At 44.4% G+C, this 12,909-nt stretch overlaps 1 protein-coding gene across 2 annotated transcripts in view; it reads left to right on the top strand.

Annotated features, from left to right (window-relative positions):
- The window catches only part of ptpn11b (protein tyrosine phosphatase non-receptor type 11b), a 30,694-nt gene extending 18,312 nt beyond the window's left edge, over nucleotides 1-12,382 (top strand). Inside the window, exons 3-16 of one of the 2 annotated variants that reach the window (XM_068597284.1) lie at nucleotides 88-282; nucleotides 3,204-3,396; nucleotides 3,545-3,661; nucleotides 3,818-3,931; nucleotides 5,328-5,424; nucleotides 5,636-5,715; nucleotides 5,932-6,087; nucleotides 7,037-7,168; nucleotides 7,770-7,924; nucleotides 9,197-9,264; nucleotides 9,368-9,519; nucleotides 9,636-9,736; nucleotides 9,868-9,993; nucleotides 11,275-12,382. In XM_068597284.1, coding sequence (XP_068453385.1) covers nucleotides 88-282; nucleotides 3,204-3,396; nucleotides 3,545-3,661; nucleotides 3,818-3,931; nucleotides 5,328-5,424; nucleotides 5,636-5,715; nucleotides 5,932-6,087; nucleotides 7,037-7,168; nucleotides 7,770-7,924; nucleotides 9,197-9,264; nucleotides 9,368-9,519; nucleotides 9,636-9,736; nucleotides 9,868-9,955 — 1,648 coding nt within the window. In that variant the 3' untranslated portion in view covers nucleotides 9,956-9,993; nucleotides 11,275-12,382. Of the gene's footprint in view, nucleotides 1-87; nucleotides 283-3,203; nucleotides 3,397-3,541; nucleotides 3,662-3,817; nucleotides 3,932-5,327; nucleotides 5,425-5,635; nucleotides 5,716-5,931; nucleotides 6,088-7,036; nucleotides 7,169-7,769; nucleotides 7,925-9,196; nucleotides 9,265-9,367; nucleotides 9,520-9,635; nucleotides 9,737-9,867; nucleotides 9,994-11,274 lie in introns of both variants that reach the window. The other variant, XM_068597283.1, reaches the window with a different exon arrangement.
- The last annotated feature ends 527 nt before the right edge of the window (nucleotides 12,383-12,909 follow it).

The raw sequence follows: 12,909 nt of genomic DNA, 5'->3' as shown, positions 1-12,909 counted from the left end.
TGTTATCTTCAGGGTCCAAGCGAACAACAGGAAAACACGTAAGAGAAAAATTCCGAGGGCTAACGATCACGATTTCTTCCCACTCAGGCGCAGCGATGAGGTGACCCACATTAAAATTCAGAACTCGGGCGACTACTACGACCTGTACGGAGGCGAGAAGTTCGCCACGCTGGCCGAGCTCGTGCAGTATTACACCGAACAACAGGATCTGCTGCGCGAGAGGAACGGCCATGTCATCGAGCTCAAGTACCCGCTCAACTGCAAGGACCCCACCTCCGAGAGGTGCCGACAAAACACGACACTCAAGACGTGCCAACCAGCTCACGTTTGCTGATGAATGCAGTCAGACACACAAACATACAGATGACATATTCCATATTAGCGAACCTCGTTATCTTACCTCAGTACATCCGCATGGAGCCTTCTCCCTGACCAGACTCTTTCAGCTTCAGGGTTATCATGTTATATAAACTCCTCCTACAATGAGTGTAGCGTCTAAACGCAGTCGCAGTACACACTGCAGAGGACACGGCGCTGGACAACATAACATTTCCAGCATGTCGAGCCTGAAGGCGGTTTTGAGATCTGTGGGGTAAAGAAAACAAACTTATTCTAACGTCTTAACATTCAGAGGTAAATTATTATTTATATAGGAAGAAGTAAGAGCAGCTCTCCTTCGTGCATTGAAGGGACTTTTCTGAGCCATCACTGCGGGTTGATGTCGTTGAAAGGAATACCATAATAGTGATAGAAATATTGTCCTCATCCGTATCACCGACTGGTTGATCACATATGAAATCTTCAAGGCTGATATTTTTTTTTTTTTTTACTGTAAGTACATTGGAGAAATGTATGATACTTGAAAAGCCAAAAATGTCGGCAAGTATCCTTTTAGCTTTTAGTATCCGTTAATCCATTTATCCTTTTAGGGGTGGATAAATATATTATTGAGGAATATAGGAGTTTTTTCTTCTTTTTTAGCTGAAAACTTAATATGTATATATTTTATACATGTGTCTGAAAAAGAGGTGTACTCAGGCGCATTGCTATATTGATGCAGAAGGAAGTGATTAGGCCATTAACCAACAAAAAAAACAACTCAACAGCGCAGTATTTTTCTTGTCATTTAAAGGGCAGTTACATGTATTAAGACGTGCCAACATAGGAGGGATCTTCTGTCACACACGAGGAGACAAACCCCACACTTTCTATTCTCACAAATCGTGTTACTAGTTATACGTGCTGTTTGGAGGGTGCACACACGCCTCTGTCCGCACGCAGCATCGCCTCTCTTCATCCCTTTGAGTGAGGACGTAGGCTTCTAAAAAGTTTGCAGGCCATTTCCTCCGGTGGCGTTTTTGAGGCTGATGTTTCTGTGCATTACTCATCACCTTTTCCGGTAGTGCGAAGCTGCATAATTCGAAGCTTTAAAGCTGCTTTCAGCTGCGTTAAATTCTAGTCCAATCAAAAAATGTATGTAATCATTTTCAAAGTTAACATGTTTTTATCTTTCCAAATATATTCAGCTTCAGTCCACATTTATAGACGTTTAGCCTTTCAAAAACCACATTTTTACTGCAATAAAACACTTACTTCTCCAGTTTGCGGAATCTTCCATTTAAATATCAATGTGCTGTTGGCTTTTGAATGACAATGGGAGACTACTCTGTGGTTTGATTCATATTATGCCCCAAAACACAAAAATGATTAATTATGAGGCTCAATACAACCCCTTTGCGCAGTTATACACGGTTTACTAACAACTTGAATTGGACATTGACTCTTTAAGAGAAGGAGAATATGAAATAAATCAGCCTTGAGATTAACCGTGTACCAAGATGTGTTTGTTGGGATGGGGCTTTATTCCGTACACCAGCACGCCCACGCATTAAACTCTTCTTCTGTCCACTTGCATAAACAGTGGCAGATACCCAACTGCATCGTCAAACTAAGCGGATGGTGCTGCGGTTCTTGTTTCTGCTCCCCAAGTAGCCACACACTGTTGTCCTTTCCGGAGACTATGCAACGGTTTGACGCAGCGATACACTTCATCACGCTTACACACATTTACTGAAGTGGGAGTGCATTAATGCAACGCATCACACACAGTGAGGTGTTAAGTAAAGCGACATGATCATATCCATGTTATCATTCGCGAATCACCATTCAAAGCTGTGTTTGGTATCATCTCGTGCTGATGTACACCCTCTTTTTCTGCACATCCGCACATTGCAATGTGTGTATCTATGTTTCCACTTCGATATGAGAACGACTTGGTTATGGTTTGTGTGGGCTCTCATTCTACATACATACTTGTTTTAGAGCCTCCTCCACGTTCTTGCTCACCACACACACAAAAAAGAAGCAATGCACACATGCAGGCTTTTCATCTTACTGTAACCTCAGCGCTGAGTGAATCTGCAGCAATTCAAGAGACACTTTCCTTCTCGAGTAGGAGTCTACGCTCACAATGCACTTATAGATAGACATTATGTTAAACCTTCAACAATATGGGACTTTTTCCCCCTTAAGGCAGGAAGCACGTTGCTCATCCTCCCCCTCAGTTGGTCAAGTTTCCTTCTTAACTCGTGTTCCTTGTCTCAACAATTTGTCTGCTTTGCAACAGCATCTCGCTTCAGGCTGAGCGTCTCGATCTTCTCAGAAGGTGGAAAAAAATCTGCAGACAGTAAATGCAATCAACACGGATGTTCACTGTGTCTTTGAATTTTTTTGGTGTTGATTGGTTTTGAACCCGAACGTCATCAGCATCACTTGTGTAATGTTATTGACGACTTTAAAACAATGTGGACTGTGTAAAAGGCGTTTTTTTTCCGGATGTTTTCAGCAAAAAAAGCTTTTAAAACCCAATGAACACGAGCTGCTCGGCACAAGTCATCAGACAGACGCAGTTCGAGACCAGCTGGTGAACATTGTGACGCATTGAGCAGCTTAAAGGGCCAGATATTTCCCTCAGGAGTTTTTAGAAACCAAAAGCAGACCTAAATTAAATATTGGACTTGCATTCACATGTTGGCCAGGGACATGACTCCCTAAGTGATTCATTAACTGGCTGGATGTGTGAATACACAAAGTATCCTTCAAGTTGTTGGTTTGCACATCATCCAATGTGTCAGATCGTCATTGACGTTGTTTCACGCTTTATGCGTTGTCTCATCAAAGTCCGTTCTCTCCCTCCTGGCCAGGTGGTACCACGGACACCTGTCCGGGCGAGATGCAGAGAAACTGCTCACAGACAAAGGCAAGGCCGGCAGCTTCCTGGTGCGGGAGAGCCAGAGTAAACCGGGCGACTTTGTTCTCTCAGTTCTCACCAACGAGGAGAAACACGACAACGTGGACCGCAAGACCAAGGTCACCCACGTCATGATACGCTACCAGGTGAGATAACTCTCTCCCACCCCTCACCACTCAGACTACCTCAGCAAATGGCAAGCAGGTTGTGAGTAACTTTCTCACCTGGAGGAACTCCTCAGACTAGCTGTTACTGTCGCTGAACGGTTGTGTCGCCCCCCCCGCTCCCCAGCAGGACGGTAAATACGACGTGGGCGGCGGTGAGCGGTTCGACACCCTGGCGGACCTGGTGGATCACTACAAGAAGAACCCCATGGTGGAGAAGAGTGGGATCGTAGTGCACCTCAAACAGGTATGGAAGAGGACAAAAGCATTGCAAGAATCTTCTGCATGCTGCGTGATGTTGCAATATGCTGGTTGATTTAAAAACACAACAGACTGGTGTTTTCCCACCTGAGCTTTTTTTAAATAATGACAACAACCTTGTTTTGCTCTGTTGACTCGACAGCCCTTTAACGCCACGAGGATAAACGCAGCCAGCATTGAGAACCGGGTACGCGAGCTCAACAAAGTAGCAGACAACTCCGAAAAACCCAAACAGGGATTCTGGGAAGAATTTGAGGTACGTAGCCTCAAAAGGACCAGCGCCAGAAGCATTCCTTTCAATCGTGGTTTGTTTTTGAAGACATACCTGAAGGTTGGCTACAGTCTAACTTTTGTTGATGATTTTGGAATTCCAGTCACTTCAGATGCTTTGTGTTCAACAATTTAAAAAAATAAAAAATAAGGCTCAACTGAAGAGCTGGACAGAAATAATTGAGTACATTCCTCTTTTTAGTACTTTCAGCCCTGGGATGCCAATTTAGTTTTTTTCACTGCCCCATGTAAAAAACTAATTTTTAAAACTATAGGCTTTCATTCCGACTTTAATGGCTTTCTTGCTTTTCGGCTTTAGTATACAGTATTTCCATAACGGTCCTTTGTCATATGAATGTCATATTGTACTGTAGGCCACTGCTATTTATTTTAAGTTATTTGTGCAGGTGTGAGTCTATGTGAGTTATTCATATAGATGTCTTTCAAGTGAAGCTCAAATGTATTCAGGCTGTCTTTACCTTTTTACATAATGTTGTTGAAGCTTATGTCTCTGAATCTATCATGTTCAACGGGCAGATCATTGATGTGAATCAGTTATAGTCAGTGCATATGCCTGTACGGTAATTGTTGTATCAGTTATACATTATACTGTATAAATGATGCTTTTGTGTTCATTGGCCCAATGCCAAGTTATTTACATTGCATGTAAAGATCATAGTCATTGATCAGTATCTGGTTGGTGCTTTTCCTGCCCCATGATTACGAACTTTAATGAAGCACAAATCCTTTTCAAATGCCATTTTAATCACTTTCCTGCATCCTTTCTGCTTAAGCCTGTGTGGATGACACAATATACATAAAAACACAATATTACACCAAATAGATGAGCTATTGTCTAGTCTGTCTGGCTTTGTTTTCAGGGCAAGTAAATGATTTATGTTACTACGGCCAAAGAACTGTAGAAAATGAATGACGGAAGAGCGTTTGAGACACTTTCCCTCCCAAAGTCTACAACCTGAACACTGATGCATGCAGTGTTGCTGCTCATGGACTCCAGGGGGACCCCTACTGCATTAAAATGCTCATTACACTTTTCAAACATGGCATTAAATGTGCCCTGCGCTCCAATCAAACTGATGTTAAAGTTCTGTGTTTCTCCAAACCAAAAATGCAATTTTGTGTGTTTCGTGTTCTGCTCAGCCTTTTTAGTGCATTTCTGTACATTTTGCTGAATTGCAGCCACCTGGAGATCAGGGGAATTGTGTGAAACCACAGGCAGGAATGTCTGCTTCCCAGTGCAACTAGAGACTAAAATGTCTGTACCGGACTAAAGGACCTCAGGATTAATACTTTATAGTGCATATTCTTTTGTTTTTAAACTCTCTTTCATTTTTTTTTTCTCTTGCGTTTTCAACTCCCAGGTACTTCAGCAGCAGGAGTGCAAGCTGCTGTATCCCCGGAAAGAAGGCCAGAAGCCAGAAAACAAGAGTAAAAACAGATACAAGAATATCCTCCCCTGTGAGTCACGCATCAACCTGCCATTTCCTGTCTCTCCAACTTCCTGTGGAAAGAATGACACAAATATAGCAGAGTGTGAAGATCTCTGCTTTGATAGCGTGCAGCCTGTCAGTTGACATCAGTTTTGAAACGATAAAAACACCAAGTATGATCTCTGTAAACGGTAGACATTGTGTTGTGCGCTGTTCACAGCTTGACTTTATGTTTTCAGTCGACACAACTCGGGTGGAACTCAGGGAGGCGGATCCAGGTGTTGCTGGTTCAGACTACATCAATGCCAACTGCATCAGAGTGAGTCTTCTCTGCAGCACGCCAGGCCATTCGTCAACAACTGTAGATTCCTGAAAGATGGCAGTGCACAATGTTCTCGTAAAAAGAACTGCCAAAGGGCAATAGGGCCAAAGTCATACGTACATCATACACTAAAATAAACAACTATTTTATAGGTAACGTGACTCAATTGTTTCGGTGCCTAATGCAACGTGTCTTTGTCCATATGCGGTACAGAGTATGCACGAAGAGGGGCGCCGCGTGGACGAGGGCAAGGTCTTCATCGCCACCCAAGGGTGCCTCCAGAATACGGTCGTCGACTTTTGGAAGATGGTGTATCAGGAGAATACGCACGTCATCGTCATGACCACGAAGGAGATTGAGCGAGGGCGGGTAAGCGACCGCCTCTGAGCTTCTGCTGACAAACAAGACAATGTAAAGGAAAATGATCTATTTACATGATGTACTCAAAAGGAAAGTTAATTAAATGGAAATGTTTCTGTACTTTCCAAGCTTTTCTTTTTTCTCCCCAACCCCGTTGTGTGTGTGTGTGTGTGTGTGTGTGTGTGTGTGTGTGTGTGTGTGTGTGCTTTCTCTTGCATTTACTCCTTAATAGGCTCTCTGTTGCACTCCTTACTGCATTGCCGTTGATTGCTCGTAATGATGGAACTCGATGAAACCACCGCCTTCAATAAAATGAAATCCATTGCGCTAGTCGAGTGGAGTTAATCTAGAAGGTGCCTTAACGACCAGATTGGTCACACAGTGCATTGCAGAGCAGCAGCAGCAGCAGCAGCAGCAGCAGCAGCAGCAGATAACAGGACAAAGGAGAACAAGCGGTGAACAGTGTTGGTGTCTCATGACGAGCCAAGTGCTGCGTCAGGCGCTTTCCAGGAAACGAGGGGGACACAAAAAGTTCCAGTTGTTTCAAGTCAACGGCAAAGTATCAACAACTGGTGTTGACCGTTCCAAATCCACATTGCTCTCACTGCTTGTCAACCATTTTGTTCCTACATTCGCTGTTAAAGGACAGTACTTGATGGCATTGGCTGATTCAGAGAGAGTTAGTGAGGGAGAGAGATGGGCGTGTGTGTGTGTGGGGAGAGGGAGTTGAGGAGGAGGAAGACGGATAAGGATAGTATGACAGTTAAGCTGATTGGAAAGCTGCTTGAGATGAGCTCTTTTTTGATATCCTAATACCCACCAACCTCTCTCTCTCTCTCTCTCTCTCTCTCTCTCTCTCTCTCTCTCTCTCTCTCTCTCTCTCTCTCTCTCTCTCTCTCTCTCTCCATCTCCATCTCCATCTCCATCTCTCCCTCTCCCTCTCTCCCTCCCGTTTTAGAACAAATGTGTCCGTTACTGGCCCGACCTCAACGGCACGAAGGAGTTTGGGAAGTTGCTGGTGAGGAATGTGGACGAGCGTCCCGCTCAAGACTACATCCTGAGGAAGCTGGAAGTGACCCGTCTGGACCGGGTAGGGATAGCTGCGTGCTCAATCAGAGCTGAACCACTGACCTGGGGGTCAGATCCACACACACACACACACACACACACACACACACACACACACACACACACAGGATCCTACAACACGCGCTAGTGTTTACTGGAGGATCGCCTGCAGGCATACCATGAACAGCAGATAGAGATAGAGGAAAAGGTAAATCACAGAAGAGCCACGGTTTTCTTGCACGGCAGGGAATAAGGTAATGATAAGATACACAAACACAATAAGGAGCAAATTAAGGGTTGTTGTGTCACTATCCAATTCATGCTTTATAGAAGATGTTGCGTTGGTCACAGTTGTTGATCAGTCTGAACTTTATTCAAAAGGGAGAATTTGATATTGGTATGTACTGTCTTAGATGACTGAAGCATCATATTAGCTTTGGCTAAACTTTGCAAACCATGCTTGTCATGAGTGTTGTGGATTCAGTCCCTTCTTCCATTCAGTATCCTTTTAATGAGTGCCGCAGGTCCATTATGGAGAGGAAGGAGGAGGGCCACATGGCAGAATACATGTGACATATCCAAAGTCGGCATCATTAAAGCATGTTTCTGTGGTTTTCTTGTAGAAGGAGCCTCTGAGGTACATCTGGCACTACCAGTACCTGAGTTGGCCGGACCACGGGGTGCCCAATGAGCCCAGCGGCGTCCTCTGGTTCCTGGAGGAGGTCAACCGCACCCAGAGTACCATTCCAGACACCGGACCCATCGTCGTCCACTGCAGGTACAACCGTTTTTTTAATGTAATCGTGGAGTTTGGATTAAAGAAACTGGTCACGAGGTTTGGTCAAAAGTTAAATAGTGTCGGGGGAGGTAGAAGCCGAGGTGATGAGCCAACACGACTCTTCAGCAGATGTGAAGTGATTCAAAGGTTGTTGTGGGTTTGAAGTGCACACGTGTGTGTGTGTGTGTGTTTACACACACACACACACACAGGGATTTCCCATTTGGGTAAACCCCGGTCACTGTTTGCTCTTCTACTTTTTGTCCTTCAACTCTGTGTTGACTCCTGTTTTTCCATCAGATTGCAAACATTATCGCGGATTCTACATGAATGTATGAAAATTAGGATTTCATGAAATATGGTTTCAATTGGCCACTTGGGTGCGCTATAATTAAGGTTACCGTAGCTCCCGAGTTATCGACATTACGTCTACGCCAAACTGGCACCATCAACAACAAAAAAAGTAGTACAAACACATTGTTTGTTTTCTTTGTTTCCCCTGAAATCAGCTGTGTGTAACTTTAAGTAGACTTTAAGTATTCGGAGAAAGCTCTGCTCTGACCTGTTACACTATCTCTCCATGTAGATGTCAGCAGGACCACAAACTAATCGGCAGGAACTATTTGAAATGGCACAATCTAATTTAGTTATGCTGTCGTCAGGATTTTTGTATTTATATTTATTTTGCAGCAGACTGGTGACTGATTGTAATAATGCACATTATTTGTATAGCATCAAATAGGGATAGAATGCCGTAATTAATTTGAAATGAGGTGGAAAAATAACAAACCCTTGATTTAAATATAATTAAGATGCAAATGGAATACATGGACTGCACACCACAAAATAAAACCCACTGGATAATGACAATAATACCAAGATCAGTCAACGCATCAATACAAACAAAGTGTCTCCATCTCTTTTACCTTGCTCTTGTCCACTGTCCGTTAGACCCCTCCCCCTAACATGTACTACAAACACAATGACAGATTGACGCAACACATCTGAGTCGTGAACCGCACTGATCCGTTGGCGGCTGATAAATTCAAGTTGTTATTGTGGTGGAGAAACCGCACTTGAGTTCTCGAGAGAGACTCTAACAGCATTTTATATGCGACACAACAACAAATTCAAGTTTACTGCTGATGCTTGATGCTTATGCAACACTCTTCACAACTATCCGGATAAAGTCAAATATGCTGTTTTGTAAGTCAGTACTGTGATTCGTCTCCTTGACACTGTCTCCTTGTTGTCTCCTTGTTGTCCCCGCAGTGCAGGCATCGGCAGGACAGGCACCATTATCGTCATCGACATCCTAATCGATGTGATTAACCGCCAAGGTGGGAGACTCAAACATGAAACTGACCCACTCTTTTTAATTTTTTTAATCTCTGCTGTATCTCTCGCTAATTGCTGGACGTGTGCGTGCATGTGCGTGTTTAGGTCTAGACTGCGACATCGACGTCCCTAAGACCATCCAGAGGGTGAGGCAGCAGAGGTCGGGCATGGTGCAGACGGAGGCCCAGTATAAGTTCATCTACATGGCTGTGCAGCAGTACATCGACACCGCTCAGAAGAGACTGGAGGAGGAGCAGGTACTGCGTCCACAGAGACTTTGTCCTGCATGAAATAACCCTTTTTTTCTTTTAAAAACTGGATTTCTCTTCAAATAGTCTCGTCACTGAGTCTCCTTCATGTTGTCACTTTGCAGAGGAATGGGATGAAGGAGAGGGAATATTCCAATATTAAATATCCGCAGATGACCAACTCGAGGTCCAAGCCCAACATGGCATCGTCGCGCTCCTCTTCTGTGTAAGTGCGATGCGCACCGCGACGAGGTGGCAACAGACATGCTGAGTGAACATGTGATCACAGAACATGGAGCAGAAAACTGTGTTTGAGTTGACTTTACCGCTGAACGCTGTGGCCGTGTGTTGTTGTAGGATGACAAACGATGATTCGTCGAGTGTGTACGAGAACATCAACTTTAAAAGCCCTCAGACGTCTTTCAGCAGCAACACCAGGAGATAGACCAATGATGACCTCCGCGTCTCTCTGACTGCCTCTCTGTGAGTACTTTTGTTTAAAAATGGCATTTAACCCGAGAACACTAACGTCGGGGGATTTTCACCCGAGTGACTGTGGTTTTGTTATTTTCATTGTGTTGCTTTTGTCTCAGTTACGTGCGTCTTTGTGTCGCTTAATGCTGCTCACAGACGTTATTGAAAGAAGGCGTGTCTTATTGGAGGTGAGCGTGTCTCTCGGCTCCAATCTCTGCTTTTTTTTTAACAGGCACGTGATCGGGTGACTTTCACCTGACGTTAATAATAGAGGATGAAAAAAAATCCGGATGAGTTTTAACATTGAAGGGAGACTTTTCCTTCACAGGACAAGGCTCACATGTCACAGGAACGGGTTATTTGGTCCATTATTTATATTGGTAATCATATTTTTTTGGCGATTCACACATTTTTCACCCGATTTTGAGCCTTTTGTCCGGGTCCCCCCATGACACCCGTTTTTCGTTTCATAAGAAGTTCTATAGGGTAAAATTGAGAAGGAGTACCTCAACTTGCCTTGTATTGTTGTATTTTTATATATTTTGATGAGCAGTATATTTATACCCGGCGTTAGTGATAGTGTGACTATTAATTAATTAGTATTATTAATGTTAGTGTTCTAGGTTAAACAAGCATTGTTTTAAATGTTTAATGTGAAATGTGCTTCTGCAATCAGAAGGTTCAGTGTCTTCCAGTGAGTCCAATTCCTTTTGTACGAGTGATGTTTTCTTTTCTTCATGGTTCAAATTATAGAGTGAGGAGTGGCGCAGTTTGTCTAAAAGAAAACATGAGCTCCTCCTTAAAGCAACAAAAGAATCCATTAAGGCTCAAGTAATTATAATCATCTTTAATTCTCACAAGCACATTCATTTCTCTCTTACTGATTTAATAAAGCAGACATAGAAACCCGGCACTGATGACTGCAGATGACCTTAAACCAAAGCCAGTGAGTCATGGCCCTGGTCAATGAACCTGGAAAGGATTTCACTCCAATCAGAGAATATTTGTGTTGACATTTGTATGAACGGACAAAATGAGCATGGTTATGTCACCTTCAAACCTCCCATGCAAAGGCATTGTGAAGGCAATGCAGCTTGATGGATTTCTGGTTGAAAGCCATGAACAAGAATCATTTCAAATCCACACACGCGCGGTCTCCAGATAACCGGCAGTGCAGAAACATGCTGAGTAAACGCTGCCTTTCGTGCCGCGTCATGAAGTACGCCAGGACCCTGTGTTCATGACTCAAAGTGTCCACTTGTCAAGCCCGTCTGTCTGTGTTTGCTTCAGGTCCAGCGGAGATGTCGCTTCATCGGCGGCCTGAAAAGCCCATGAGGGAGCGCGTCGCTCTGCCGGCGCCCCACACCAGCGGACCCTGTCTGGGCCGGAGGTGGGGAGCGGACCCTGCCCTCCTGCTGCCGCCCTGCTGGACCTCTTCGTCTGGAGTCAAAGCTTCGCCTCCACAGAGAGGATGACTCTGCTCAGGGCCCTTGTCCCTCCTCTCTTACTCCCTCCTCACTTCTCCAGCCTCTCCCTCTCAAGTGCCTTGTCACAAGATGTGTCTGTAACTCTCGCCTCCCCCTAACCTGCTGTTACATCTCTACTGTTACTACGAGTCCCGGGACATCCAATTTAACATGAGACACCGAGAGGGATATGAAACATGGAGTCCGAGCAGAACCGAAAGCGCCCCGAGGAGAGGTCAAAGCCGAGCTTTCTTCCCAGTCCGCCTGTTGCCAGAAGGCCCTCTGTCTGCTTTTACTCTTTCTCCGTCTTCGCCGGCTTTCATTTGAACTTGAGACCTTCAGACTGTTTTTCGCGGCATTCTCGCTCTCCAGCTGCGGTGGTTATTAATGTGGCTGCCGAGTGACAGCGAGGGCAGTTATGTAACCTGCTGCAGGACCCTGAGGCACGGGGGAACGCAGGCAAGCCCTCTTCTTCAGAAAAGAATTGACACGATAATTTCCGGTCTCTAATATATATATATATATATTTTTGAAGATGTGACTGAATTTAGTTTTTTGTGAAAGAGTTGTACAGTATGTAATCTCCTGCAAATCAGACGTTCTGACCTTCAGCAGATTTTTGGTTTACTTCTTGTGGTCATTGGAACATAACCACAAGAAGTCTTGTCTGACATCTGAACAGCGTCTCCAGCCGCTCCCCCCTTTGATAACATGCATTCGCTCAACGGTGTAAATTAAATTGATATACATGCTGAAGTGGAAAATGTCACGGTCTGCCGTAGATTGTAAAAGTAGTTTGAATTTCACATCTGACCCGGTGGGGAGGATTCCTGAATGGACATTTTGAGTTTAGCGTGGCTTACCGTCTCTCGCCTTCGTTGTCCTCGTTAATCGGCGGGTCTGATGCAGTTCAACATCTGTCGGAGGAGATCGTCGCAAGGAGACAAGGGGAAGGGGTAAAAGGGGATGAGTGTGGGGGGTGGGAGGGCGATTACAGCGGGCCAGATGGCCATCTGCCTGAGATTGAAGAATAGATTTGACTCCAGAAAGTAATTTAGAAGATGGCTCATAATCTGGGCTTGATGATAGTAGGGCGAGTAAGCCGACGTCACCAATGTGATAACGAAGACGTGGTGCCGTGGAGCACTGAGCCCTCTGCACTGTCTGGCAGATTGTTTGCTATTTTTAGCCTCCGGGGTCGGCACCAAAATATCCTATTCAAATACAATTACACATGCGTCGGTAAAATCTGACCGAGCTGATGAAGTAACATCCTGAAGTCCTTATAGAGAAAAAGTCCTAATAAAATGTTCAATGTCTCTCACAATAGGAAGACGTCGTGATAATGTGCGTTGATGCCACCCTTTTTTATTTAATTACATTTTTTTAATTTAAAGCATCAAAATACTGACTATACGTGACTGAGTGACACCCGTCGGTGTTTTTTCTTCCTCCTCCA

The sequence above is a fragment of the Clinocottus analis genome, unplaced genomic scaffold, assembly GCF_023055335.1.
Source record: "Clinocottus analis isolate CAN_PGR_092001 unplaced genomic scaffold, fCliAna1.0.p SCAF_4, whole genome shotgun sequence".
Classification (NCBI taxonomy): domain Eukaryota; kingdom Metazoa; phylum Chordata; class Actinopteri; order Perciformes; family Cottidae; genus Clinocottus; species Clinocottus analis.
Note: the sequence above shows the minus strand (reverse complement) of the source record. Positions and strands in the feature narration are given on the sequence as shown.